The 23,935-nt window shown below is 44.2% G+C and overlaps 1 protein-coding gene across 34 annotated transcripts in view; it reads right to left on the bottom strand.

The window, feature by feature from the left end:
- Positions 1-5,608: 5,608 nt before the first annotated feature.
- Positions 5,609-23,935, bottom strand: part of ZBTB20 (zinc finger and BTB domain containing 20) — a 715,034-nt gene continuing 696,707 nt past the window's right edge. For 33 of the 34 annotated variants that reach the window (XM_075906071.2, XM_075906010.2, XM_075906161.2 and 30 more), the window contains 2 exons: positions 18,938-20,539; positions 5,609-7,094 (listed from right to left, as the gene is read on the bottom strand). In XM_075906071.2, the coding sequence (XP_075762186.1) occupies positions 6,685-7,094; positions 18,938-20,539 (2,012 nt within the window). In that variant the 3' untranslated portion in view covers positions 5,609-6,684. The other variant, XM_075906300.2, reaches the window with a different exon arrangement.

Below are 23,935 nucleotides of genomic sequence, written 5' to 3'. Positions count from 1 at the left end.
GTCACTAACAACACCTTAAGTCACTAGCCTGCATGGATGTTACAATTCCAATTTACCTTTCCTCATTCCATTTTAGTTCCAGCTCATTCATGCCATGGGCAGTGATACCTGTCAGTTTCGCCTTCTGGTTCTCATGCATTAGCACCTTGCTGGAGACTGTTTAATTGCAACCAAAAAATACTGTTTGGCTGTTAAACAATACTACGAGAACATTTCTATTTGGGTAGTAAAACATTCTTTTGTTTTCTTTTAAGCTAGAGAACCTATAGTTTGGACTAAAAGGACTTCACAGTGTCCTTTTTCACAACTAGAAATATTAGGGTAGATTTGGTAAGTTAACATAAGGGTGTAAAATCCTGTTTTATTGGATAACCAGTTAAATGTTGTTTAACCAGATAATTGATTATACAGTGGGCGGGGCCACAGTGGGAGGGGCCACTCCAGCCCAGCTTGGGGTAGCCCCATGCATGCAGCAATCACACTGGGGCAGGACCCTTGCTGCGCATGGGGGCTGCTCTGGTTGAACTGGAGCGTCCCAGGCCCACTGTAGACAAGGGCTGCTCTGGCTGGGTTGGAGCACCCCTGCCTGCAGCAGGTCCCATGCGGTTAGGACAACCCTCTGCCCACAGTAGTTACTGGTTAACTGTAACTGGTAAGCCTCACCTGTTAAGGGTGAGGCTTAACATCCCTAATAAAACATTGGGTCTGATTCTCCTCTTATTCAGACCAGTTTCACACTGATTATTCCTGGTGCTGATATCCTTGATGTCAGTTGAGTTACTGCCAGTTTACACTGGTGAGAGATCAGAATTACTAAAGCTTCCTCCTCTTTGTAGAGACGCTATTGTAGCTGAATAGATATTAGCATCAGAAATAATCAGAATAAAAACCTTGGCCTCTTTCTCCCATCTTGTTATTCGTTCCACCCCCTAAACTCTCTCTGTTTCTGATGGTCTTACAATATATTTAAACATTTCCCACCACTGTCACTGCAAGAACAATGAAACACATAGCCTTTTAGTCTTAATATATAATAGAATGAGGCTGCTTCACTTTTAGACAGGTGCTTCTTGACCTGGGTAAGCGGCATGGCAACTGACTGACTGTAGTGGTCTACTCCATGCTCAAGAGACTTTAAGCTTTCTTTTGGATTTTGCCCTGGGTTAGGCTAATCTGTATGAATAACATGCACCTTTCCTTCTTCAGACCACATAGTTTTACTTTGTTTTGACACTTTTTTCCCATCTCCCCTGTGACAAAGTAAGTGGGGGGTGTGAAGGGAAGAAAGCGGCAATTGTTTTCTGGCTAAATCGGATGCTGCTTCAATTTGACCCCCTGCTGAATTCATTTATACTGTGTTTATTTCCAAGACTCATACAAGCTGACATGGGGATAAACTGATGAGATAATCATAGATCTAGCTTCCCTTGATAGAGGACATATCAGGTACTAAATTGATACTATACTTATTCGTAGAGAAAAAATTGTTTGGAGACATCCTTTTCTTTAGGTATGGGAGGAGAGAGAGGGTCATGGGCACTCGGAGTAAGTCAGCAGTCTCATCTGTGCGGCTGTGGAAAGATGAGAGTGGGCAAATCTGAGCATAAGGCAAGAGAAAACCAGCAGGATAAGCAAAGCAGGTGAGAGAGAGATTTGTGCCATTGTGGTGGCAACCCCTGCTGTTTAAGAAACAGAAGGGACACTGGAAGCAGGGAAGTTCACTCTGAACCACTGAGACAGACATTGCTGTGATGCTGCCAGGGATGAGGAGAAGGAAGGGTTGGGCAGCCTCCGGCACCGCAGTATGTCCACACAGCATTTGGGACTAAGCGAGAGCAAGTCTCCCAGCCCAGGTGGACAGACTCAGGCTAGCAGCACTCTAAAAATAGCCAATCTCCCTCCCCAGGCTTCAGACCCCAAGCTCCAGGCCAACTCACAACTTCTAAGTTCTGTCTATATGCTTAGAGTGTTAATGCAATCCCCTCTAGCCCAAGTCTATCAATGGGGGGGGGGGGGAGAGGAGAGGTGTCTGAGGGAGACTTGGTCTTGCTCAGTTCAAAATGCTGGGTAGACATACCTCGAGGGGCTGGCCATATTTGAAATGGTTTGGTCTGGATGTTTCACACTTCAGTCTGGATTCAAGTATCTTGAAATGGGTCTCTCTTGTTTCTCTTCTCTCAGTGCTTTTAGTTTCACCCCTAACAGAAGGTCCCAGTGAAAAACACCTGCTGGATGCAAGAAGTTTGTTTCCCAAGCTTGCTGCTTGCAGAGTGACTGATCCAGCATTAAGTGGGCATCTCATACTCCACTGGGAGTTCTGTGTGGAAGAAATGAGGGCCTGGACTCACAGTGGTTATACGCACATCTCTCTTGGATTAAAACAATACTAACATCAAAGACAAATGGACTTTGCTTGGTCTCTGATCCTGGTGCAAATCTCGTTCTCCAAGGGCATCCGTGGCAGCCTTAAGTGCTTATTGTTGCCTTTCCAAAAATGTCCCTGTCGTTCTAATAGAAATTCATGACAAAGTGGGGTGAATCTGAGTGCAGCTAAGAGCATTGGCAGGAAGCAGACATAATGGAGACAGCTGTTGTGAAAGAGTCTTCAAAGTATCTTATGCAAAATACCCACACCTTTCCACTCCTCTTCTTCCCCTTATGAGATTATTAATTGTGCCAAACTGTGTGAGACTTCTGTAAGAGGGATAAACCCTAGGGCCTTGTATAAAACTCATCCTATTCAAGTCTCCAGATGCGTAAAGCTGGTGACTTCAGTCACTATTCTAGATAGCTCCTATGAAATACAAATTGTGCCTTCACCTCCTTTGCAAGAGATAGTTATAGTAGGACCTCACTAATTCACACACCTCAGAATTCACACCCATTAAAAAACAAGGCCTACACATTCAAAGATGAGTGCCTAAAAGGCTCTTGAGTCCATAACAAGGCACTGAAATAAGTGGTCTGATTTTCAAATGCTGAGCATTTATCTACTAGTGCTAAATCCAAACTGCAGAGTACACTGCCCTTTAGAAAAACCAGGCCTCTTACACTGAACCTAACCATGTACTTAAAATTGGTTTAAATTTAAGGCAACCATTTTTGAAAATCTTGGCCTAAACTGCTTGTCAAATCATTTAAAGCTCATTTGGGGATGCATTACTCTTGTTTATTTATTTGCAACCTATTTCCTTGCTTATTCTTTACTTGGCTCAGTTGAATCAATCACAATGGGTCTTTAATTAACTTGTGAGAATTGATGAGGTTCTGCTATAAATCTGCATTTGGAAGATGATGCTAGTTTGATTTAGGGAAGGTTGAAAATTGAAGATTTCTAATCTGAACATGATTGTTCTGTCTACATTCAACTTTCTGAGGCTGTAAATCTTGATCTTATGTCCTCTCTGGTATATCTCCCTTGACATCAGACTAATATTGCAACTATTCAATGTCTTGGCTTCTTAAAAAAAGTCTCAATGGCAAATTTCTGCAGGCCTCAGCTGATGAATGGGCACGCTATAAATATAAAGGTGTGGGAAATCTTTCATTCGGCTGAATGAGACAACACAGCTTTGTCTGATCATGTCACTAGATATCAGAAAACTCCTTTCATCCAAGGGACATCGTCAAATACTTTTGTATAGTCTCCCCTTCTCCCTGCCACGTAATGGGAACATTTTTTCCTGCACAGATTTAGTGGGTTCTGTATTTGGCAAACATTGCCTTTTACCCTTTGTATCGTAGGCTCTCTCTCTGTCACTTCCTGGTTCATCATGACAGCATGAATACTATCGATATGACGTGAGAATAATATTTGCTAATTAACTTGTGTTCCTTTTAGAGTCAAGCCAAAATATTGGAGAATTATACAAACATGTCACTTCAAAAAACTGGTGACAGAAAAACGTAATTAAAAAAAATTTAGGTCCTGGTTCTTATTTACATTTAAACCTGCATTGATGTTCCTTTGTACCATCTTATTGTAACTAAAATCACGCCTTTCATATTTAAGATGTTAAGGATATGGTATAAAAAACATGAGCCTAAAATATCTGACAGTATCCCCTTAAGCCAATAATCATATATTCCTGACCCAAAGCAACTAAGTCACCTATGCTAATTTACAGAGATCTGAAATAAAAGTTGTAGGGTTAAGAAACACTTAGCATGTAGTGAGAAAATCTACCGATTCAATTTTTTGAAAGTTGCCTAGCACTGGAAGAAGGTCTCCGAAATATTCAGATTTTACAAGCAAAGTTTTGTAAACCTAAGAAAGTTTAATTTAAATGCAGACACATTTAAAATCTAAAGAAATAATTTTTTTCTTTTCTTTCTTACTCTTTTTGTGTGCATATTACTGTTAGGTGGTCTTCTCTGCCTAAAATATTAAGTCCAAGTGCTAATCCTAGATAAGGATTTCAAACATTACTAAGTGTCAGACACTGTTTTAGATGAAAGAATCCACGTACGTTGAGAGTTTGCATTGGAAAGAATTCTCACAAATGTTTTAAGTGGGGGAGGTGAGGTACAACGTCAGGCCAGAAACAACAGAACAAAATAAAAGACAGTGACATACATGCTGATCAGGAATCTTAAGTGTTGGTCTTGCATTCAGTATATAGTTTTGGGTGCACAAAGAATGCAAGATATGTCCTTTGATTTGACATTTTTGCAACTGAAAGGGAAGGGCAGGTTATTTGAAATCGTAAGGAAAGTTATTTTGGCATCAATACAAATGAATGGGAAATCAGTTTTCCACACAGCTATGGAAGATCCGTAGTGAGCAAGATGGAAGTGTGACAGTAATACAGCAGATTACTTTTCTCCAGTGACCGCAAAGAAGGGAAATCCTATCCTTCAGATCTTACATACTTTTTGACTATCAATTCTATCATTCCAGAGGCAAAATGAACATTGCTAGAAAACCTGCTTCTCACAATGAACCTCCCCTTCAGTAGGAACAAAACCCTAGAGGGAACACCAAGAAAGAAATAACAGGGCCTGGATAAGAGCCAAAAGAGAAACACATATCCAAAAAAAGTACCAGTTCAAATGATACTGCAGGATGGACAGACTGAAAATGGTAGATGACCTCACAGTGCCCTCACAGACCCAGGTAATTCTCAAAACAATAAAAAACAAAGGAACCCGCCCCCCCCCAGTAATACTAGAAGAGAAAATGACGAAAATCCTTCCTCTTTTAAAAACAAAAATCAGGATAATTTCCCTCCCTCCCACTACCCCCTCCCAATCTGGAAGCAGGTTAGCTAACCGTAACAGTCTTAATTTAATATTTTTTATATATATATATATATATATAAATAAACACACATACACACATATATGTGTGTATATATATATATATCTATATAAGAGAGAAGATATTAGTGGCAGTGTATGCAAAACAAAAAAAGAAAACAAAGAAAAATTACTTTTAACAATCTCACTTTTTTGTTTTTTTTTTACACAAATACTGTTGTAAATATATTTAAAAAATCAGCATTCTATCTGGTAAATGTCACTTTTACCCCTCTATAAAATTTTCAATTAAAAAAGTCCCATGAACTATTTTTTTTTAAATTATCCCCTCCCTCCCACCGTCTATTCCTCTTTCTTCCACAAGAATAAATCCTGGTGCAACTTTTTTTTTTTTGCAAAGATTGTGGGAACTAATCCTTCTCTTGTACCTAGATCCGCAGGTTGCAAACCTCATTATTTGTTTTTCCTCTGCGTTTCTCTTTGCCTTCTGTGAAAGTCCCTCTTGATTGTGCTGAGGCTCTGGGCTCAGCGAAGACACTGAATAAATTACAAAAGAAAGCCACCGTTGCTTGCTGTCTGAATCTTCCCGGTGTCTGCTGGAAGGTGGTATTGGTGGTGAGGGGAAAGCAGGAGGGGAGGGTGAGCTAAAGAGTGTGGGATGGAGCAGAATCCAGGAGAAGAATGTGATTCTTATTCCTGATCCTGTGAAGGGACATCACACCATCCAACCCAAACTCCCTTGCCCTCTCCTCAGCCCTTTTAGTGTGTGTGTGTGTGTGAGAGAGTGTGTATGTGTATGTGTATGTGTGTTTGTGTGTGAGCAAGAGAGAAAGATAAAGCAGACAAATGGTGGAAACCAGCAGGGCCTTGTTTTGTCTGGCTGCTGCTCAAGCAGTAGTGATATATTCCACAGTTCTAACTGGATACTGTGAAGTCCAAGAGCGGTCAGAATTGTGAATGACGTCCATTGAAACACTGCAAGCGGTGTACTTAAAACGACAGTAGGCCTTGTAGATTTCGTAGTATACTCGTTTTGTTTTTTGTAGTGCTCTTCACAAGTGAGAAAAAAAAGATTTTTTTTGTTATTTTTTTGTGTTTTTTTTTTTTTGTAGTAAAGAAGGGTTGTATTTAGAGGCCAGTAGCTAGAGATCCAACCAGTGGAGCTCCTGAAGCACTACCTGGCCTTAAGGCCACCATCCAAGGGAGGTCGGGAAAACTATTATTCACCCAGCCTCCGGAAATGTAATGTACCAGCAGGCAAAAACAGTTCTTCATGTAGTACAAAACCAACAAAACTAAAAATAAAGAAAAAAAAGGAAGAAAGAAAAAGGTAAAAAGGAAACAAAAACATTTCGTAAATTCTAGTGCCATAGCTTTTTTGTTGTTTCTATTTTTTTGTTCATAACAAAGAGACAGAAATTCTACTTATCCGTCTGACACATGCATCCTCATGTGGTCGTTGAAATGCTCGATTTGGTCAAACTTAGCTGGACAGACAGAGCAGACGTACGTGGTCCCCTCCGTGCAGGCCACCACTCCGGCAGGGACAGCCCTGTTGCCGGTGCCGGTTGTGCCGTTGGTGGCACTGTGCAGAGCCACATGCCTCTCGAGAAGGGTCTTGTGGGAGAACTTCTTTTTGCAGATGTAGCACTCGTAGGACTTCTCCCCGCGGTGGAGGCGCATATGCACGTTGAGGGAGCTCTTCTGGGTGAAGCGCTTGTTGCAGATACTGCACTGGTAGGCCCTCACGCCGGTGTGCGTCACCATGTGTTTGATTAGGTAATCCTTTAAGGAGAAGGAGCGCCAACAGATGCTGCATTGGTGAGGCTTCTCACCTGCCCAGTGCCAGAGAGAGAGAGAAACATAAACAAACAAACAGACAACTATTTTTTAACAAATTAAACTCAGTTCAGTGAGGCTCTCTGGAATAGGCTAGTTCCAGGTCTTTCTGGAATCTCTGGAGACATGATCTGGGGGAGGAAGAATGGTCTTGTTAATAATAATTCAAAACTTGGGACATAAACAATACTTTTCATCCACAAATCTCAAAATGCTTTACAAAGGGGATCATCATTATCCCCAATTAAGCAGCTGGTGAAAGTGATTCAGCTCAGATTTGTAAAGGTATTAGCCATTGTTGTGCTCAGCATTGAAATGCCAGGCTCAGAAGACTACATCTCATTTTTAGAAGTGATCTAGGAATTCAGAAGTCTAAATTCTATCAACTGTCAGTGGTATTTTGAATCCTAAGTGCCTCTAAATCCTTTTAGAAATGAAACACAGGCTTCTAAATTTGTTTGGCATTGCACGAATGAGCATAGCAATACCTAAATATGTTTTAAAATCTGGACCTAGCTGACTTGTCCAAGGTCACACAGCAAGTCACTACAGAATCAGGAACACAACCCAACTATCCCTTGTAACCAATTATCCCTTAGCTCCATGTTCTAAGCCACAGTTGCTGGGAATTAAAAAGTGTGTTTCATTCATGTTTTCCAGCGCTCACCTTCTGGCTGGCCTTGGTCAAGTCACTTCATCTCTCTGTGCCTCAGTTTCTCCACCTGTAAATGTTGGATGGGGATAATGATACAGACACTAACCCACCTCACATGAGAGCTGCAACCCTTAATACATTTATGTTTGTAAAGTGCTTTGAGATTCTCAGATGGAAAATGCTAGAGAAGGGCAAAGGATTATCATTTCATAAAAAAGGTTCAACTTTGTTGCTCCTTGATCTGGTCAAATGTGGCAGCTAAACAATTTGCAAGAATAATAACAAAGGATATTTGAATACACAAAAATTCATGGCTCAGCTGAACAAAGCAAAGGCTGATACAATGGATACATCTCCAGTATCAGAGGGGTAGCTGTGTTAATCTGTATCTGCAGCTGCAAAAACAATGAGTCCTGTGGCCCTATAAAGACTAACAGATTTTTTTGGGCACGAGCTTTCATGGGCAAAGACCCACTCCGTCAGATGCAAATTAAACTGTGACGGCCGATTCAATTAAACACCAAAAAAGCGTGGAAATCTATCACAGAGTATTCTTCACCCATAGCCAATCTAAGATTGCCCTCAGTTTGATCCAGGAAATGCAGTGACCAGAAGAGTGCAACTGATGGCATCCTTTAGTTCAATATATGTGATAGATTTGTCCAGATTAGCTTCAATTGTCCTATGTGATATTCCTCCCTTTATTTTGGGAGACAGACCTCAGCCTCATATGCAGTATTATCAATGTATTCATGATCTTCACTACACATCTTATCATTCATCTAAATCCCTAAACACCAGCATAACTCCATTTTATTTCTTAAATTAAATGTAGGGTATTCAAGTGTTTAATTCATTATTCCAAGACTTCATGGTCACAGAGAGGGATTCTAACATTATACTTGAAAAATATTATAATGGCACTTTTTTCCCCCCACTTTAAAAGCATTTTCCTTTGGTCACTCATCAATTTCCTGTCTCCTGGAGTTTCACTTTTATGATGAGGCATTTCTTTTTTCTTTTAAAGTATGTGTTGGCTAATTTAAACTCTAAGATGGCCTAGTCTCATGTCAATGTGCAGAGACAGTACCATGTCATTGGCAACGTTTAATTTGTTCCCTGTGCTGTGAGATTATGTATATGGTTCAAACTGGTGCCAGAAAACAATTTAATTTGGACTGGGCAGGGCAGGATTTACACTTTTATTATGAGCCTATATTCCTCTCCAGCTGTTTTGCAGTAGACACGGAATGCATGGGGACAAACCAGAGGCTAGTGCAAGTTAATGCAATTCCACTGTCTCCAGGCACTGCACTTCCTTAAATCAGTGGTGAATCTGTCCCATAGCTGGCAAAGTTGTTGGCAAAAGCACTTCCTCTCCTCCCCTTTGTGCACCAAAGTGGTGCAAATTTACACCCCTTGTTCTGATATCTGCCTCTCTGAATAATAAATTCTTTCATCTCTAGAATTTAAGCAAAAGCTTTAGCAACCCTTGCCAGTCATCAGGGTCAAAGGTTTGCAATAATCTGCCTAGATAAATGCAGCTTAAGGGAGATCTTCCTTCCCATCTGCTATGGCAAACAGTTAAGGTTTTCACCTCTGCGGTCTTTGAAGAGATTGGTCGAAAGAACTGCTGGGTGTGATGACCTCAGACATTGTGTAATTGAGTTTTCTGAGCAAATGAAGCAGAGTCCGGTTGCCATCCCGCCATTTGCACATCCCCATTTTACCTCCTTCTTAGTGCAAGTGTGTATTAATCTGGATGGTACAAATACACAAAAGTAAGGACCTGTTCTCCACTATAGGTTTTTATTGAGGTTTTAAATGGGTAATAGCAGGTAGTGTGACTGACTCTAAAAAACATGGCAAGCACGTGATTTCTAAACATGATTTTCTGACTGTGTCTGTAGCTAATTTAATCATCTCATCCGAACTATACTTCCCCAGAGCCAATCTTGCTCTCCCTGAAGCAAATAAGTGTTTTGCCCATTGATTTCAATGGGGGCAGAAGCCAACCCATTACAATGCCTACTCCACACATTGTGTATGTATGTCAAGCAGGAAATCTCCCTTTTCACATCCTTCTGATTTCCTCTTCCCCAGCTTTTCAGTTAGTAAATGGTTTCCTAGCCAGGAAAATGTATTCTCCTGCCCTCCACTCTATGTTTGCTGGTGTTTGCATTATTATATCCTAATACAGATTGTAATATGGTATTTACCCTTGTCATTTGATTCAAACTCTTTGTGTGGAGTCTTCTCTCCTAGGAATATCACAAATACATCATTTTTTTCAGATGCAAATTTATTCCCTTACCATACAATGCTTCTGTCATGTTTCCTTACTGAGAGTAATTTGCCATAAAACAAGTAGAACCATGAAAAAATGGTCATTAACCTTTCTGTAACTCGGTCTTTGAGGTGTTTTGCACATGTGCATTTCAGTGTAGGTATGTGCATGCTCCATGCACAGTTGCCAGATTTTTTCCCCCAGTGGTAGCTATTGGATCAGCTTCTGATGTCCCCAAGTGCTGCACACGCATAACACTACTATCAAGGACCCTACTGACCCTGTGCCACCTCAGTGCCTTCTTTACCAGCTGACTGTGACTAGAGAGGAAGGGAGTCACAGTTTTCAATGGGCATGTACAACACATCTCGAAGAACATCAGCTACAGAAAGGTTAATTAACCTTTTTTCTTCTTCCAGCTCTTGCACTTGTCCATCCCAAGCAGTTACATAGGAGGTGGACTTAAGAGTTAATGAACATGCTGACTGCAACATTGCTCGGTCAAAGCTGGCATTGTCTCTGGCCTGCTAGACTGAATGTGCTATGCAGAACTCCCTTAGATTGATGCCTGACACAGAGGGGAAGAGCATGCTCCCCCGTGCCTGTCGAGGTAGGACATAACTGTTGAGTTGTTTGGGAGAGCTAAAATGACCTTGTTCACACTTTGAGGCAGGAATGCCAAGGAGGCTAGGGAAACCACCCTGACCACTCTGATGTTGATATGGAGATCTCTCTTCTTGGGACCAGAGACCCTGCATCTGAATGGACTACAGATAGGTTAGGTACATCTGAGAACAAAGACATTGAAGGTTGGGCCACAAAAAGGATACACCCATGCAGACCGTGCAATGGTCCAGCCACCTCTCCATAAAGCTGAGGACTTAAGAAGGTATGATGAGAACTGAGTCCAGATGAGGATGGGAAGGTGAATAAACTGTGGCAAGCCACACCAGAAGAAATCTGAGATACAGCCTTGTGTGCTGGCACAATGCCATGTGACCCAAGAGACTCAGACAGCTCTGTGTTGTCAAAACTGGCGGGGCCTTGAAGGACATTATCACACAAAATCAATCTCGTGAGCAAGGCACCAGCCTGAATGGAGTTAAGAACTGCCTCTAGATTTTTGGGGTCCTGCACTTTAGATCTTGCTTCTGCCAGTCCTTGGTGATCTCTTTCATAGATAGTTGAATTTACTAGGTATCTGAGGCTCACTGAATGGCCCACCACCATCAGTTTGTTCAGTAGGCTATGAGAGAACTTCTTGATCACCTCTGCCTGGATGCCCAGATTTGAGGTCACCCTCTTTAATTGGTGAGCTTTGTGGTTATCCTAAGGGGAAAGCACACCAAGGGTCATTCAAGCCTCGCCTGGAGATGAGTAGGAGGAAGGCAGCACTGGCTGGGGGGCCCTCCACCCCTCTTTTCATTTTGGCCCACACTCACAAGGCCTGCTTTTGAAGTTCAGTGCTACAGTGGTGAAGTCTACAATGAGACTATCAAAGATAGTAAACAATCCTGGTACCAGGCCATAGCTGGGGGCAGATGGTTTCCCTGTCACTCAGTGGCACTGGTGGCATCCATTACTGCACTGCCGAAGACCGAGACATTAGCAATGACAGGAGGTCCTTGGCTCTGTGAATGCCTCGCGCTGACAGCATTATAAACACACTGGAACCATGTTGCCTGTCTGAGGTGGGTGCCTCCCACGCCAGCAGAACCTGTGTATGTTATTGACTGTTGAGGTGCTGAGGTGGAAGATTGGCTTAGCATGGATCTCACTTTATCCCGCTGACTTTAGTGCTGGGGACTGAACTCTCTCAAGCTGCTCCTTATTTTTCTTTTAGGCACTGGAGAGGGATTGGTGCTGAGACTCCTGCCTGATAGGCAGAGTGCTCTGCACTGATGCCAAATTACTTATACCAAGCCCAAGTGATTCAGCTCTGAAGCAGGGCTCAGAGTTTTCTCCATGAGAATGACTTTCAATCTCACTTCCTAGTCCTTTTTTGTGAGAGGTGTAAAGTCCCTATAGATCTAGCAGTACTGCTGCCTATGAACCTCTCCCAAGCACTTGAGAAACCGGGAACGCATGTCACTCAATGACAATGACTTGCTGCAGGAAACACAGGGCTTTGAGCCTGGTGAGCAATCAGGATGTTAGCACATAGTCGATTAAACAATTCACCGATAAGCCATGCACTCTGTCCCTATTGCTGCTGTATCAGAGGCAGCATGGGGGAGGGGCGAGTGGGAGCTGGTGCCTGTCAGGAGCTGGCTGCTCCCCCACTCTCCAGTGCTGCTGCCTTGGATAGACAGACAGCAGCGCAGAGGGGGAGGGAGGAGGCTGGAGCCGATATGCGCGGGGAGCTGGCTTTCAATCTAGCTCCCTGCATTGATGGCTCCTGTGGATCTGTCTGCCCTTCTCCTTGCAGCCTCTGTAAGAGGAACCGGGGAGGGGTGGGGGGTGAGGCAAGAGCTGGTGCTGAGGGAAGTCGGCTTAAAAACCAGTTCCCCCCAGTACCAGCTCTGCAGTGCTGCCTGCCTCTCCATGCTGCTGATAGAGCGGGGAAGGCAGAGGAGGCTGCTGTGAAGAAGCCTCTGTCCACAGGAGGTCTGAGCTCCCCATGGACAGAGGCTGCGCCGCATCCCATGGTAGAGAGTCAGTAGCACGGGGTGGGGGTGGGGGCGGGGCAAGGGGCTGCCGGCTCCGCCCCTGAGGACTACTGAATAGTCGTGTAACCGATAATATTTTATTCAGTTATACAACTATTCAGTTGCAAGTTATCTAACATCCCTAGTATGCAAGGTATGCCCGGGCACTGGGAGACAGATAAACACTGCCAATTGATTGGGGAAGGGGTCCAACTCTAACATAACTAAAAACTGGCTAACTACAAACAACTGATTAACCATTTACACTAGAAAGATTGTGAAAAAAGCACTGGAGAATATACCAAAGCAACCACAGGATTCACAGCAACCACCACGGGGACAACAAGGCCAGCAGGGCTCTTTATACTGGCACAGAGTTCACAGTACCAGAGGGCACTGCAGCTGACCCAAGGAATACCATTGGGAAAAAAATTCCAGCGACTGTGCTTGGGACATGCACACACCTGCACTGGAATGGACATGTGCAAGCACTCAAAGAAGAAAGTACGATTATAGGAAACATTGCTTTTAAGGAAATGAATTCCATATCAGTTTTACTCATGTGTGTGCACCTTTCAAATGCATGTGTTCCTTATATTGGAGCTTTGTACCATCTCTGAATCTCACTAAGGAGAGTGGCATGAGATACTGACCAAAATTATCAAAGCATGAACATAAGAACGGCCATACTGGGTCAGACCAAAGGTCAATCTAACCCAGTATCCTGTCTGCTGACAGTGGCCAACGCCAGATGCCTCAGAAGGCGTGAACGGAACAGGGAATCATCAAGTGGTTCCTCTCCTGTCATTCACTTCCAGCCTCTGACAAACAGAGACTGGGGACCCTATTCCTATCCATTCTGGCTAATAGCCATTGATGGACCTTACCTCCATGAATCTATCTAGTTCTTTCTGGAACCCTGTTAAAGTCCTGGTCTTCACAACATCCTCTGGCAAGGAGTTTCACAGGTTGATTGTGTGCTGCATGAAGAAAAACTTGCTTTTGTTTGTTCAAAACCTGCTATCTATTAATTTCATTTGGTGACCCCTAGTTCTTAAATTATGGGGTCAAGTAAATAACTTCTCCTTATTCACTCTCTCCATAACAGTCATGATTTTATAGACGTCTATCATATCCCCCCCTTGTCTCCTGTTTTCTAAGCTGAAAAGTCCTCGTCCCTTTAGTGTCTCTTCATATGGGACTCTTTCCAAACCCCTAGTCATTTTTGTTGCCCTTTTCTGAACCTTTTTCAATGCCAATATATCTTTATTGAGATTAGGTGATCACATCTGTACGCAGTAGTCAAGATGTGGGCATACCATGGTTTTATATAGAGGCAATAAGTCTCTGTCTTATTTTCTATCCCTTTTTTAACAATTCCCAATGGAATGAAAGAAAAGGCAGTGAGGCTTTAAAATGTGTAAGGAAGGCTTTCTAGGGTTTTAGTTTAATAATATGGCATATCTTAGTTAAATGATTGCACTGTAGGATAGGTTAGTATCAGTCCACATGAAGCAGCTGAGAGTACGGATCCTGTACGTGTGGGAGTGAGCCATGTGTGTGTACTGCAGCATGTTTGTTACATGCAACTCCCACCAACATTTAGTTTTTGGAAGCTGAGCAGAGATTCCATAGCTCCAGGTCTCTGAATTCTCATCTGGGCTCAGAGTCTCCCATTGTTTCCTTTTGGGACTATATTTCATACAGCAAGCCCAGTCCTCAGCTTCTGCATTTTATGCTTCCCCACTTGTTCACTGCTGCTCTGATGCTTTTCCAAAGGTTCTGTGCTGAGATTCTTTTCAACCAATGGAGCACTCTGACACTAAAGCCACTCTTCCAGCCAGCTAAACAGTGAACGCAATTGGTCATCTATTCCCCTGGCTTTTGCTGTTTGCCCAAGGACCTAGTGCCTCTAAATCTGAACAGGATGGTAAGGGAATACGCTAAAGACTCCTTGTGTGTGTCTGGTATCTGCTCACCCAAGCTCTGGTTTTCAAGAGCAATCTGGGAGCCAATGAGCTCCCAAATGGAAATGTAAGTCACTCGTTAAGAGTTCCCCTTTGCCTCTTTGCCTACGGAAGCACTTGTCAACGAAAATATATGAACTCTAAATTCTCCAATGCAGTGTTTCTCAGCTAGTGTTATGAGTACCCTTATGGGTACTTGAGAGAAGTCTGGGGGGTACTTCAACACAACTGAAATTTGGAGAAAACTGAATTTTTGTTTTACATTTTACAGTGCTTTATTATTTTTGTACTTTTTACATCCAAAAATTTTATCGCTTGCCCGGCTACAATTAAGTTGTTTAAAGAAATGTGTTGCAATGGTAGAAAAAAAAATTGTGTGTCTGAAAACTGTAGGTACTGGGGGTACTTTTTTTTTTTTGTTTGAAAAAGGGGTACTTTATAAAAAAGGTTAAGAAATACTGCTCCAATCCACCCAGAATCCTGACTCAGAACTGAGAACATCTAGATAATCAGTGGCAGGTCCAGGTCAAATATTTAGGCAGGACCCTGAATGCTTCCTTAACTAGTCTGTGCGTGCCATCCTTCTGCATGCTTGAAGCTCCTCTTGCAACTGCAGTAAATATTCTGAGCTGCTGAAACTCTGTGACTTGATTTTCTGAATTGCCTGAGTGAGGCCATACCACCAATGCAGACCCTTTAGCTACATATCCATGGCTGGAAAGATGGAGCTCAGCCATGGCCACACATGGCATTTTTGGGATTCAGGATTGCTGATGCTCAGCAATCATGTTGTGCTTTAGTCATTAGGAGTGGCAGCTTTTACTCCTCAGAGTTTCACCATTCATTTGCTTTATATTTGGCCTAAAGGGAGAGGAAGTGAGATGTACAGGCAGTCCCCGGGTTACGTACAAGATAGGGACTGTAGGTTTGTTCTTAAGTTGAATCTGTATGTAAGTCGGAACTGGCATCCAGATTCAGCCGCTGCTGAAACTGATCATTTTCAACAGCGGCTGAATCTGGACACCAGTTCCGACTTACATACAGATTCAATTTAAGAACCTCAGGCATCCCCAAGTCAGCTGCTGCTGAAACTGATCAGCAGCTGATTCCAGGAAGCCCGGGGCAGAGCAACTCTGCCTCGGGCTTCCTGTAGTCAGCCGCTGGTCAGTTTCAGCAGCAGCTGACTTGGGGACGCCTGGGGCAGAGCAGCTCGGGTGCTGCTGGGTTGGTCCAGTAGCGCGGCCGCTCCTCGGCGCTACTGGACCAACCCAGCAGCACCCCAGCTGCTCTGCCCCAGGCGTCCTGATTCAGCTGCTGCTAAAACTGATCAGCAGCGGCTGAATCAGGACTCCTGGGGCAGAGCAGCTGGGGTGCTGCCGGGTTGGTCCAGTAGCACCAAGGAGCGGTGCTGCGGGACCAACCGGCAGCACCCCACCTGCTCTACCACAGGCCCCGGGCTTTGCTCCACGTCTCCCTGGTCTGCGTCCCCCCCTAGCAGACCAGGGAGACGCTGAGCAAAGTGGCGGAGGACTCGGGGCCGGACCCGCGGCGCTTCCAGATCAGCTGGAAACGCCACGGGTCTGGCCCGAGTCCTCCGCCACTTTGCTCCGCGTCTCCCTGGTCTGCTGGGGGGGGACACAGCTAGTGCCCCCCCCAGCAGACCAGGGAGACGTGGAGCAAAGCCCGGGGCCTGTGGTAGAGCAGGTGGGGCGCTGGATCAGCTGAAAGCGCCGCGGGTCCGGCCCCGGGTCCTCCGCTGCTTTGCTCAGCGTCTCCCTGGTCTGCAGACCAGGGAGATGCTGAGCAAAGCGGTGGAGGACGCGGGCCAGACCCGCGGCGCTTCCAGATCAGCGCGGCGGGTCCGGCCCGGGTCCTCCGCAGCTTTGCTCCGCGTCTCCCTAGTCTGCTGGCTCCCCCAGCAGACCAGGGAGACGGGGAGCAGCTTTTCTCGCCCCAGAGGAAGCGGGCGGCGGGACCAGGCATCCCGCCGCTCCAGTCCTCCGGGGCGAGAAAATCCCCGTTCGTAACTGCGGATCCGACATAAGTCGGATACGTGTAACTCGGGGACTGCCTGTATATGGAAATGCTCCACTTGGGACAAGCAAGGTGAACCTCATGTTGAACTGGTTCACTTGGGTGCATTTCTATGGTGGATTCTGGCTATTTCTCAACTACTAGTCTAATGAACGATGAACGACTGTATCAGCCAATGAACGACTGTATCAGCTGGGAACGGTAAGATATCCCGAGCCACAAGTGCTGCATGGACAGGAGAGACTGGCAAGAGGCTGCTATATGCCAGTTTTTCTGTGTCAGCCTTGAATGCTGCAATACTTTTGTACATAGCAGCTCCCTGCAGCCCAGCCCAACCCTGAGTAACTCTTAAGTGATTCTATAGTGTGTATGAATGGCTGAAGGAAGAAACTTCAATTCAGCTTGATGATTTTTAAGACTGCTTTCTATGCATTTACATGAAAGATTTCCCTCAATGATGCTCATGTGATTTACCTAAAACAACCTGCATAACTATATCCGATAACAGGGCTACTCAACTTTGGAAGCCCTGGGGGCCACAATGATACAGTACATGCTGAGGGCCGCAATTTAAGTGTGGTTGCACATACATGCAAATAAATATGCTTCTTTCACACTGATGGGCATGAATACAAAGTACTTCCCACAATGCTTTGGCGCTCCCGACACCTCCTTCCTGGGGGCTAGAAACGCTGACACTCTGTACCCAGCCAGCCTGCCCGCTTGCATCTTTCAATGTTCACCCCACCTGGAAGACTCCTCGCTGTTGTGGAGCATGTTCTCAGTGGAGGCCATGTTCAAAGGATCCCACCCACAGGCCGCACGTTATGCTGCACATAAACCCAAACTGCACAGTGGGCCGCATGTGGCCCGTGGGCCATGTGTTGAGTAGCCCTGTCCTATAAGGTTTAATAAGGCAGAAATCTTTATGTTTCCTGTAACATTTACTGTTTATATAGCAAGTACATATATCAGTGCTATGGGACTTTTATACGTGGTTTATAAAATGATATAATGTATATCTTAGACGTTTTAGAGCATACTTCACAACAGCATCTAAGTGCTAATTATATATAAATATAAATAAAAATACACATACACACACATATGCCAGGTGTGTGGAAGTGATGTGAGAGATTGAAGAGGCATGAGACACGTCTCTCTCTCCTGTGACTGCCTCTCCTACACTCTGCCCATTTTCCATCCCATCCATAAATAATTCTAATAATTCAGTGTTTACATAGCACCTGTTTTGTTGATAATTGCTAGATATTCTTCTTTCTCTTTCCAAATGTGAAATTCCTCTCAGAATCGTAACTGTCTGTCAGCCAGGATTTGGTCCTGAATCAAGGACAAGATTTTCCATACAAGAAATGTCATTGCTTTGAAGTCTCAAGCCTCTACAGGGCTAGAAAAAGGAGCTTTAACCAACGAGAAGTATAAAGTCCCAGTTTCCCAATAGGGCACAAATCTTTTGCTTCTAACCCTAGAAGGTTCCAATACACCAGCCTTTAAAGTAGATGCATTTTAAATGCATAAGAAAGCTGTGTTAGGTCATTTTTGCAAGGTTGTTTTGGTAGTTAGACTGACCTGCATAAACTCAGAGATGGCTTCATCATTCATAAGTAATGCAACCAATAGAACCTTATGCCACCACCAGGTATTTCAAGCATATCAGTGAATGACACAATACTAATGACCCTTCCTCCAACAGACAAATTCTGTCTTCCATGGGTCTGTTAAAGATTTCTCATATTGTTTCCAATCACATTTTATTTGACCTTTAATCAAATATTAATATGTACTAAGCAACACATGTTAATTAAATCCTTGGACAGGCAGTTATGATACGTTTCATTGTACTGAAAGAGTTTCCTTCCCTTGACACTGTTAGACTACTAAAGGGACCATTTGGAAATGTAACCAGAAGCCTGCCTGTGATCCTTACTCATCCACTGACTTCAACAGGAGTCCTATGTGAGAAAAGGCCGATGAATCAGGCACCCAAGTGTTTTCCCCTCCCACGTTGTAGTGAACACAAGTTATAATCTCAGCACGGCCATCACATTTAATTGGTGTAATGATTCTTGAACAGTAAGAGTGGCCAGCGATAACTGGAAACCTGTGAAGATCTGAAGGCTGTCAGGGACTAACAAGTTGGGAAACGGAACACCTGTCAAAAGCAACTGCACATTGGTAAAGGCCCATCTCTGGGCTTGCCCTATGAGCCTCATGGCCATGCACTCACCTGTGTGTACAAACATGTGCTTGACGTAGTTCTGTTTGGCGGTGAAAGTCTTGTTGCAGAGAGTGCACTCGTAAGGCTTTTTTTCACCCTGCCCACCTGCTGTGCTGTGGCCCGCAGATGGGGCCAAGGGCTGTGGGGCTGGCAGCTGGGCAGTAAAGGTTGACAGGCCAGGCTGGGACACTGTCACAAACTGTGTCTGTTGGCCAGCTAAGGGCTGGGGCAGGCTGAAAAGGAAAGGTTTAGGTCCGCTGCCAGCAGATTGTGTGGTAAAGAGGGCAGGCAGGTAAGTGTTGCCAGCTGTGCCAATGACCTGTGTGTTGCTGGTCAGGGTCAGTGGCATCCTCAGATTGCTGGTGAGGGTTTCTGTCTGGCGTAAGTAGAGCTGGGTGCTTGGCAATGGTTGGGCGACTGTTGTGTTGACAGAAGGCTGCAAGGCCCCCTTTTCGTTGCTGTTATTGACAGTGATCACTTTGCTGTCCATTTCAATGTCATTGCTCCTCTCCGGCGAGGAAGTGTTGGCATCTAGGTGCTGCGGCTGGGGGTGCACGCCTTCAGGGGGGACTTCATTTTGCTCTGCTTGGGAAGGTTCCTGCTGACCCTCTCGACCCAGGTTAGCCATGAATTGCTGCTCCACCAAGTCAGGCTCGGTCCCAATGGAGGAACTGACTCCAGAGTCAAAACTTTCCCCCTTGGGCTCACTCTCAGTGCCTTCCGCTTGGTCAGTGTCCTCATTGCATTCCTCAGACTCATTACGCTCCAGGATCTGCACCCTCTGCTGGCCATAGTAGTCATAGTCATCCTCCATCTCCTGCTTGATGTGGATGTTGCCCACTAGGGTCTGGATCCGGACGGGGCGTGGCTGCTTGCGGCAGTGTGTGGTCTCTGGAGTCGTGGAGAGGTACCGCTCCATCTGCTGTGAGCGCTCGTGGATCCGTGTAATCCAACTGGGGTCTTCCATGTGATGGTCTCTGGGGAGCCCCAGGGCCGTTTCGTGGTGACTGACCACTGCCCCACTGTAGAAGGAGCGCTCCCCACTGCCATTCTGCATGGAACAGGCATAGAGAGCTGAGTAAATCCTGTCCACGCTGTGCTGAGAGTGGCTCTGCAGGTAGCCAGACTCCGTGTCGCTGCTCTGCCCTGAGGTGCCCGATTCGGGGGTCCCCCTGGGCGTCTCCTGCCCAGAGTCCTGAATCACTGGGTAGACCTCCCCCACATTCTGCGAGACGATCCTTGTGCATTCATCAATCACAGTCTTGATCTGCAGGATGCTGGCAGCTGTGAGGATCTGCAGAGCCTCTGACTGTGAGACCCGCAGCACCCCACTGTACATGAAGTCAATGAGCTTTTGCACAGACTGGACTGATACCACTGAGGGGATCTCGATGTCGCTGTACCCCAGCAGCAGCTTGTCCTGGAAGAAGGGGCTGCCAGCCGCCAGCACGCAGCGGTGGGCACGTAGCATGCTCCCGTGGATGCGGACCGTCACGTCACAGAAGTGGCCACGGTTGCGCTGCTCGTTGAGGGTCTCGAGCACAGAATTGCTGAAATTGTGAAGGTTGATGCTGTGAATGCGCTCTGTCATCCCCTTGCAACTGATGTTACCTGTAGCAAAGGATGAGACAAAACACAAGGTCAGATCGGAGCTTGACTTCTGCATGTCCACAGCTGAGATGCTGGCTAAAACATATGTCCACTGGCTATATGCCACAGGGGACACCTTAGCAGTACCATAAAGGGGCACTCTGTGCACGGCAGCACCTCCATGTGTGGAGACAATAAACGCGCCAGAAAAAAGATTTAGCAGGGTCTCTATGATCTGGATGAGCAGCGACCCACACCTTGAGTCTGGAGGCAAAACTAGACAAGGCACTAAGGGTTAGATTCTCACTTATACTAATGACCTTTACACAACATTGGTAAAATTATGAGGCTATAGTTTTAAAAAAACTGGCCCTCTATCTAGATCTGGATTTTGAAATGACCAAAGTTAGAGCATAATTGAAGCCGAGGTATTGTCATTCTGCTCTTAATAAAAGGTGGCATCTGCAAAATTCAACTCTGGACTGTGGTTTGGATTTGAAACCTTCCCAAAATTCCAACAGTATACAAATCAGTCAAGAATCAAAGGAGTTTAATTTTCACTGAACCTTGGGGTTTCTCACACTATATTGGCTGGGACAAGAACTGCTGCAATACTAAGACAAATGCTGTCCTTGAGGGTATTTATTGCCTGACTTGAAGTGTTCTCAGGAGAACTTCACCAACTTGGCTTAATCAAGGAGTCTGCACAGTTTGCACAAGACCTAGAAAAGCATCTGAATGTTCAGGTACAGATCTAGCTGATCCTTTTTTTTTTACCTCCCACTGCTTTTACAGCTGGCTAAAAATACCTATTTAATCTCTCAATCCACTTTTCTCTCTCCCAAGAATTTTTGCTTTAATATTTCCTCCCTTTCTCCCTCTTTTGTTTGTTTATATCAGTGGATCTCAACCAGGGTTATATATAGCCCTGGGGGTACGCAAAGGTCTTCCAGAGGGTACATCAATTCATTTTGATATTTGCCTAGTTCTACAACAGGCTACATAAAAAGCAGTGGGGAAGTCAGTACAAACTAAAATTTCATACGAAGACTAGTTTATACTGCTCAAGATACTATACACTGGAATGCAAGTACAATATTTATATTCCAGTTGATTTATTTTTAAATTATATGGTAAAAATGAGAAAGTGAGCAATTTTTCAGTAATAGCATACGGGGCCCCTTTGCATTTCATAAGTACGTTGTTTTTAAGTGATGTGAAGCGTGGGGGCATGCAAGACAAATCAGACACCTGAAAGGTACAGTAGTCTGCAAAGTTTCAGAGTCAGTGGTTTAGATTTCAAGAATTTGGAAGCAGAGTTTTGTTTTTCTATGTGACTATGAAAATGTAGCACCCTCTGAAGGCTAAATAAATAATAGCCTTATTAATTATCTCTCACACAGTATGGTTGCATCTACACTGCACCCTTAGCTTGAAATAAGCTATGCAATTTGAGCGACGCAATTGTCAATTATTTCGAGGTAATTTCGAAATAGCTTATTTCGTAATTTTGAAATACACTACTATTCTGAAATGACCCTTAATCCTCATGGAACGAGGCTTACAGGGATGTTGGAATGGCAAGCTGATTATATTTCGAAATAGCGGGCTTGTTTCAAAGATGCGGAATAGCTATTTCGGGATACCGGAAGTATCCCGACAGCGCTGCAGTGTAGTTGTTGCCTATGAGAGTACTAAGATTCAAGATCAGTGCGCATACTACGTAAGCATGTTTGTGAATGTTCTATCAGAAATGTTCCCATCCCCTGTGCAAGCCACACTCAATGCCATCATGTGCTAGTGAATGAGAAACTGAAACATTCTATAAAAATCAGTAAAACAGACTCGTTTATTTTTATTACGAACAATCTACAGCTAATAAACAGCATCTGAGGTGATACTAATAACTAATGTAAGAATGTTTAAATTTTTGAATCTATGATTTTTAACCTGATAATGTTCTTCTAAATCCAACATAAAGAGTCGCTGATGTTATTCCCATCTTAGAGACAGGCAATAAAATATGACCAACTGCAATTTGCTGAACAATGGGGCACCCTTTCTCTCATGCCTCTTCCTCCTCATTTACCCACTCCTATTATCTCAAGCACCTTTTCTTCTGGTGCTTCAAAGAGCAACCATGTTAGACACAGGTGTGTATTTGAATTCTCTGAAACAGCTATGATAAAAGAGGACCAAAAAGGTCAGGAACTGGAAATCCTGAAAGGAACAAGGTGTCCAAATGAGCCTGATGCTAGCAGAAGGAAACATGCCAATATCAGGGAGTATGCTACTTTCCATTTGAAATTGGTCTCCTGGTGATGCTCACATGGCAGCAATGTTTGGAAAATTGCTAGTGGAATCAGTTAAGAGACTGGCGGCTCTTAATACATTTAAAAGGTGGAGCCGCAGTGCCAGAAGCTAACCCTGCTGAGGCTCTGCAGTTTCCCACCCTTATCAGCTAATCGAGTAGTCGATGGAAATTCCATCAACTAGTCGATTAGCTGATTAAATGCCATTTAACATCCGTAGTTTCAGCAGCAGCTCCCACACTAGAAGGAAGACTGACTTCAGATCTATCCTTTGTATCTGTTCCTTACCTATACAAAGTGTCAAACCAAAAAGTCCAAAGTAAAAATGTGAGCTTTGCTGTAGGGGCCCGAATCTAAAACAGACATTATCTAGTTACAAGGAATACAGAGTGCATGAACACAACCTGGTACACAAGAAAGAGTGTCAGTTTTCTCTTGCTCGCTCGCTCTCTCTCTCTTATGCCTGGCACAGGGGAAAAGACTGCAGTCTTAGACTAGTCCCAGTCTCATCACTCTTTTTAGAGTTAAGACAGCGGGAAACCTTTCTATGAAATTTCAAGCAGCCTTTGTCTCATGTTCCCTTTCTTTTCACCCAGTGAACAGCAACATATAGCTCCTGAGGGACTCATTCAGAGAAGCAACTGTAAGAAGGTTTTGTTAAAGTAAGTTCTGATTGGAAGGGTATTCAAAAATTGGGTAAGAAAGAAAGAGTGTGATAATGCAAAAGCCATTAGATAGACAGATAGATAGAGATAAATAGAGAGAGAGAGAGAGAGAGAAAGAGAGAGAGGGAGGGAGGGAGGGAAGAAGGAAGGAAACAGATTATATACATTTGCAGCTGTCCTGGGATTGGGAAGCTGTCATGGTATAAAGGTGAACTATATCACTATGCATGTCTGAAAAATGCTTAGTTTCCCCATAAGAAAATCTATTGATTATATTGATTAAATTATCAGATTATTCACAGAAATATGCATGGAATTCATCCTGAAGGAGCACAACATGGATGGGAAAGGGGAAAGACTTTTGTTGAGTAATACATGATAATTGTGCAATTAGTTTGTTTCTTTTCTAAATCCAGCTCTTCCTTCTAACCCATGTGTCC

The sequence above is a fragment of the Pelodiscus sinensis genome, chromosome 1 (genome assembly GCF_052426305.1).
Source record: "Pelodiscus sinensis isolate ZL-2025 chromosome 1, ASM5242630v1, whole genome shotgun sequence".
NCBI classification, from domain to species: domain Eukaryota; kingdom Metazoa; phylum Chordata; order Testudines; family Trionychidae; genus Pelodiscus; species Pelodiscus sinensis.
This window is presented reverse-complemented; position numbering and strand designations above follow the sequence as displayed.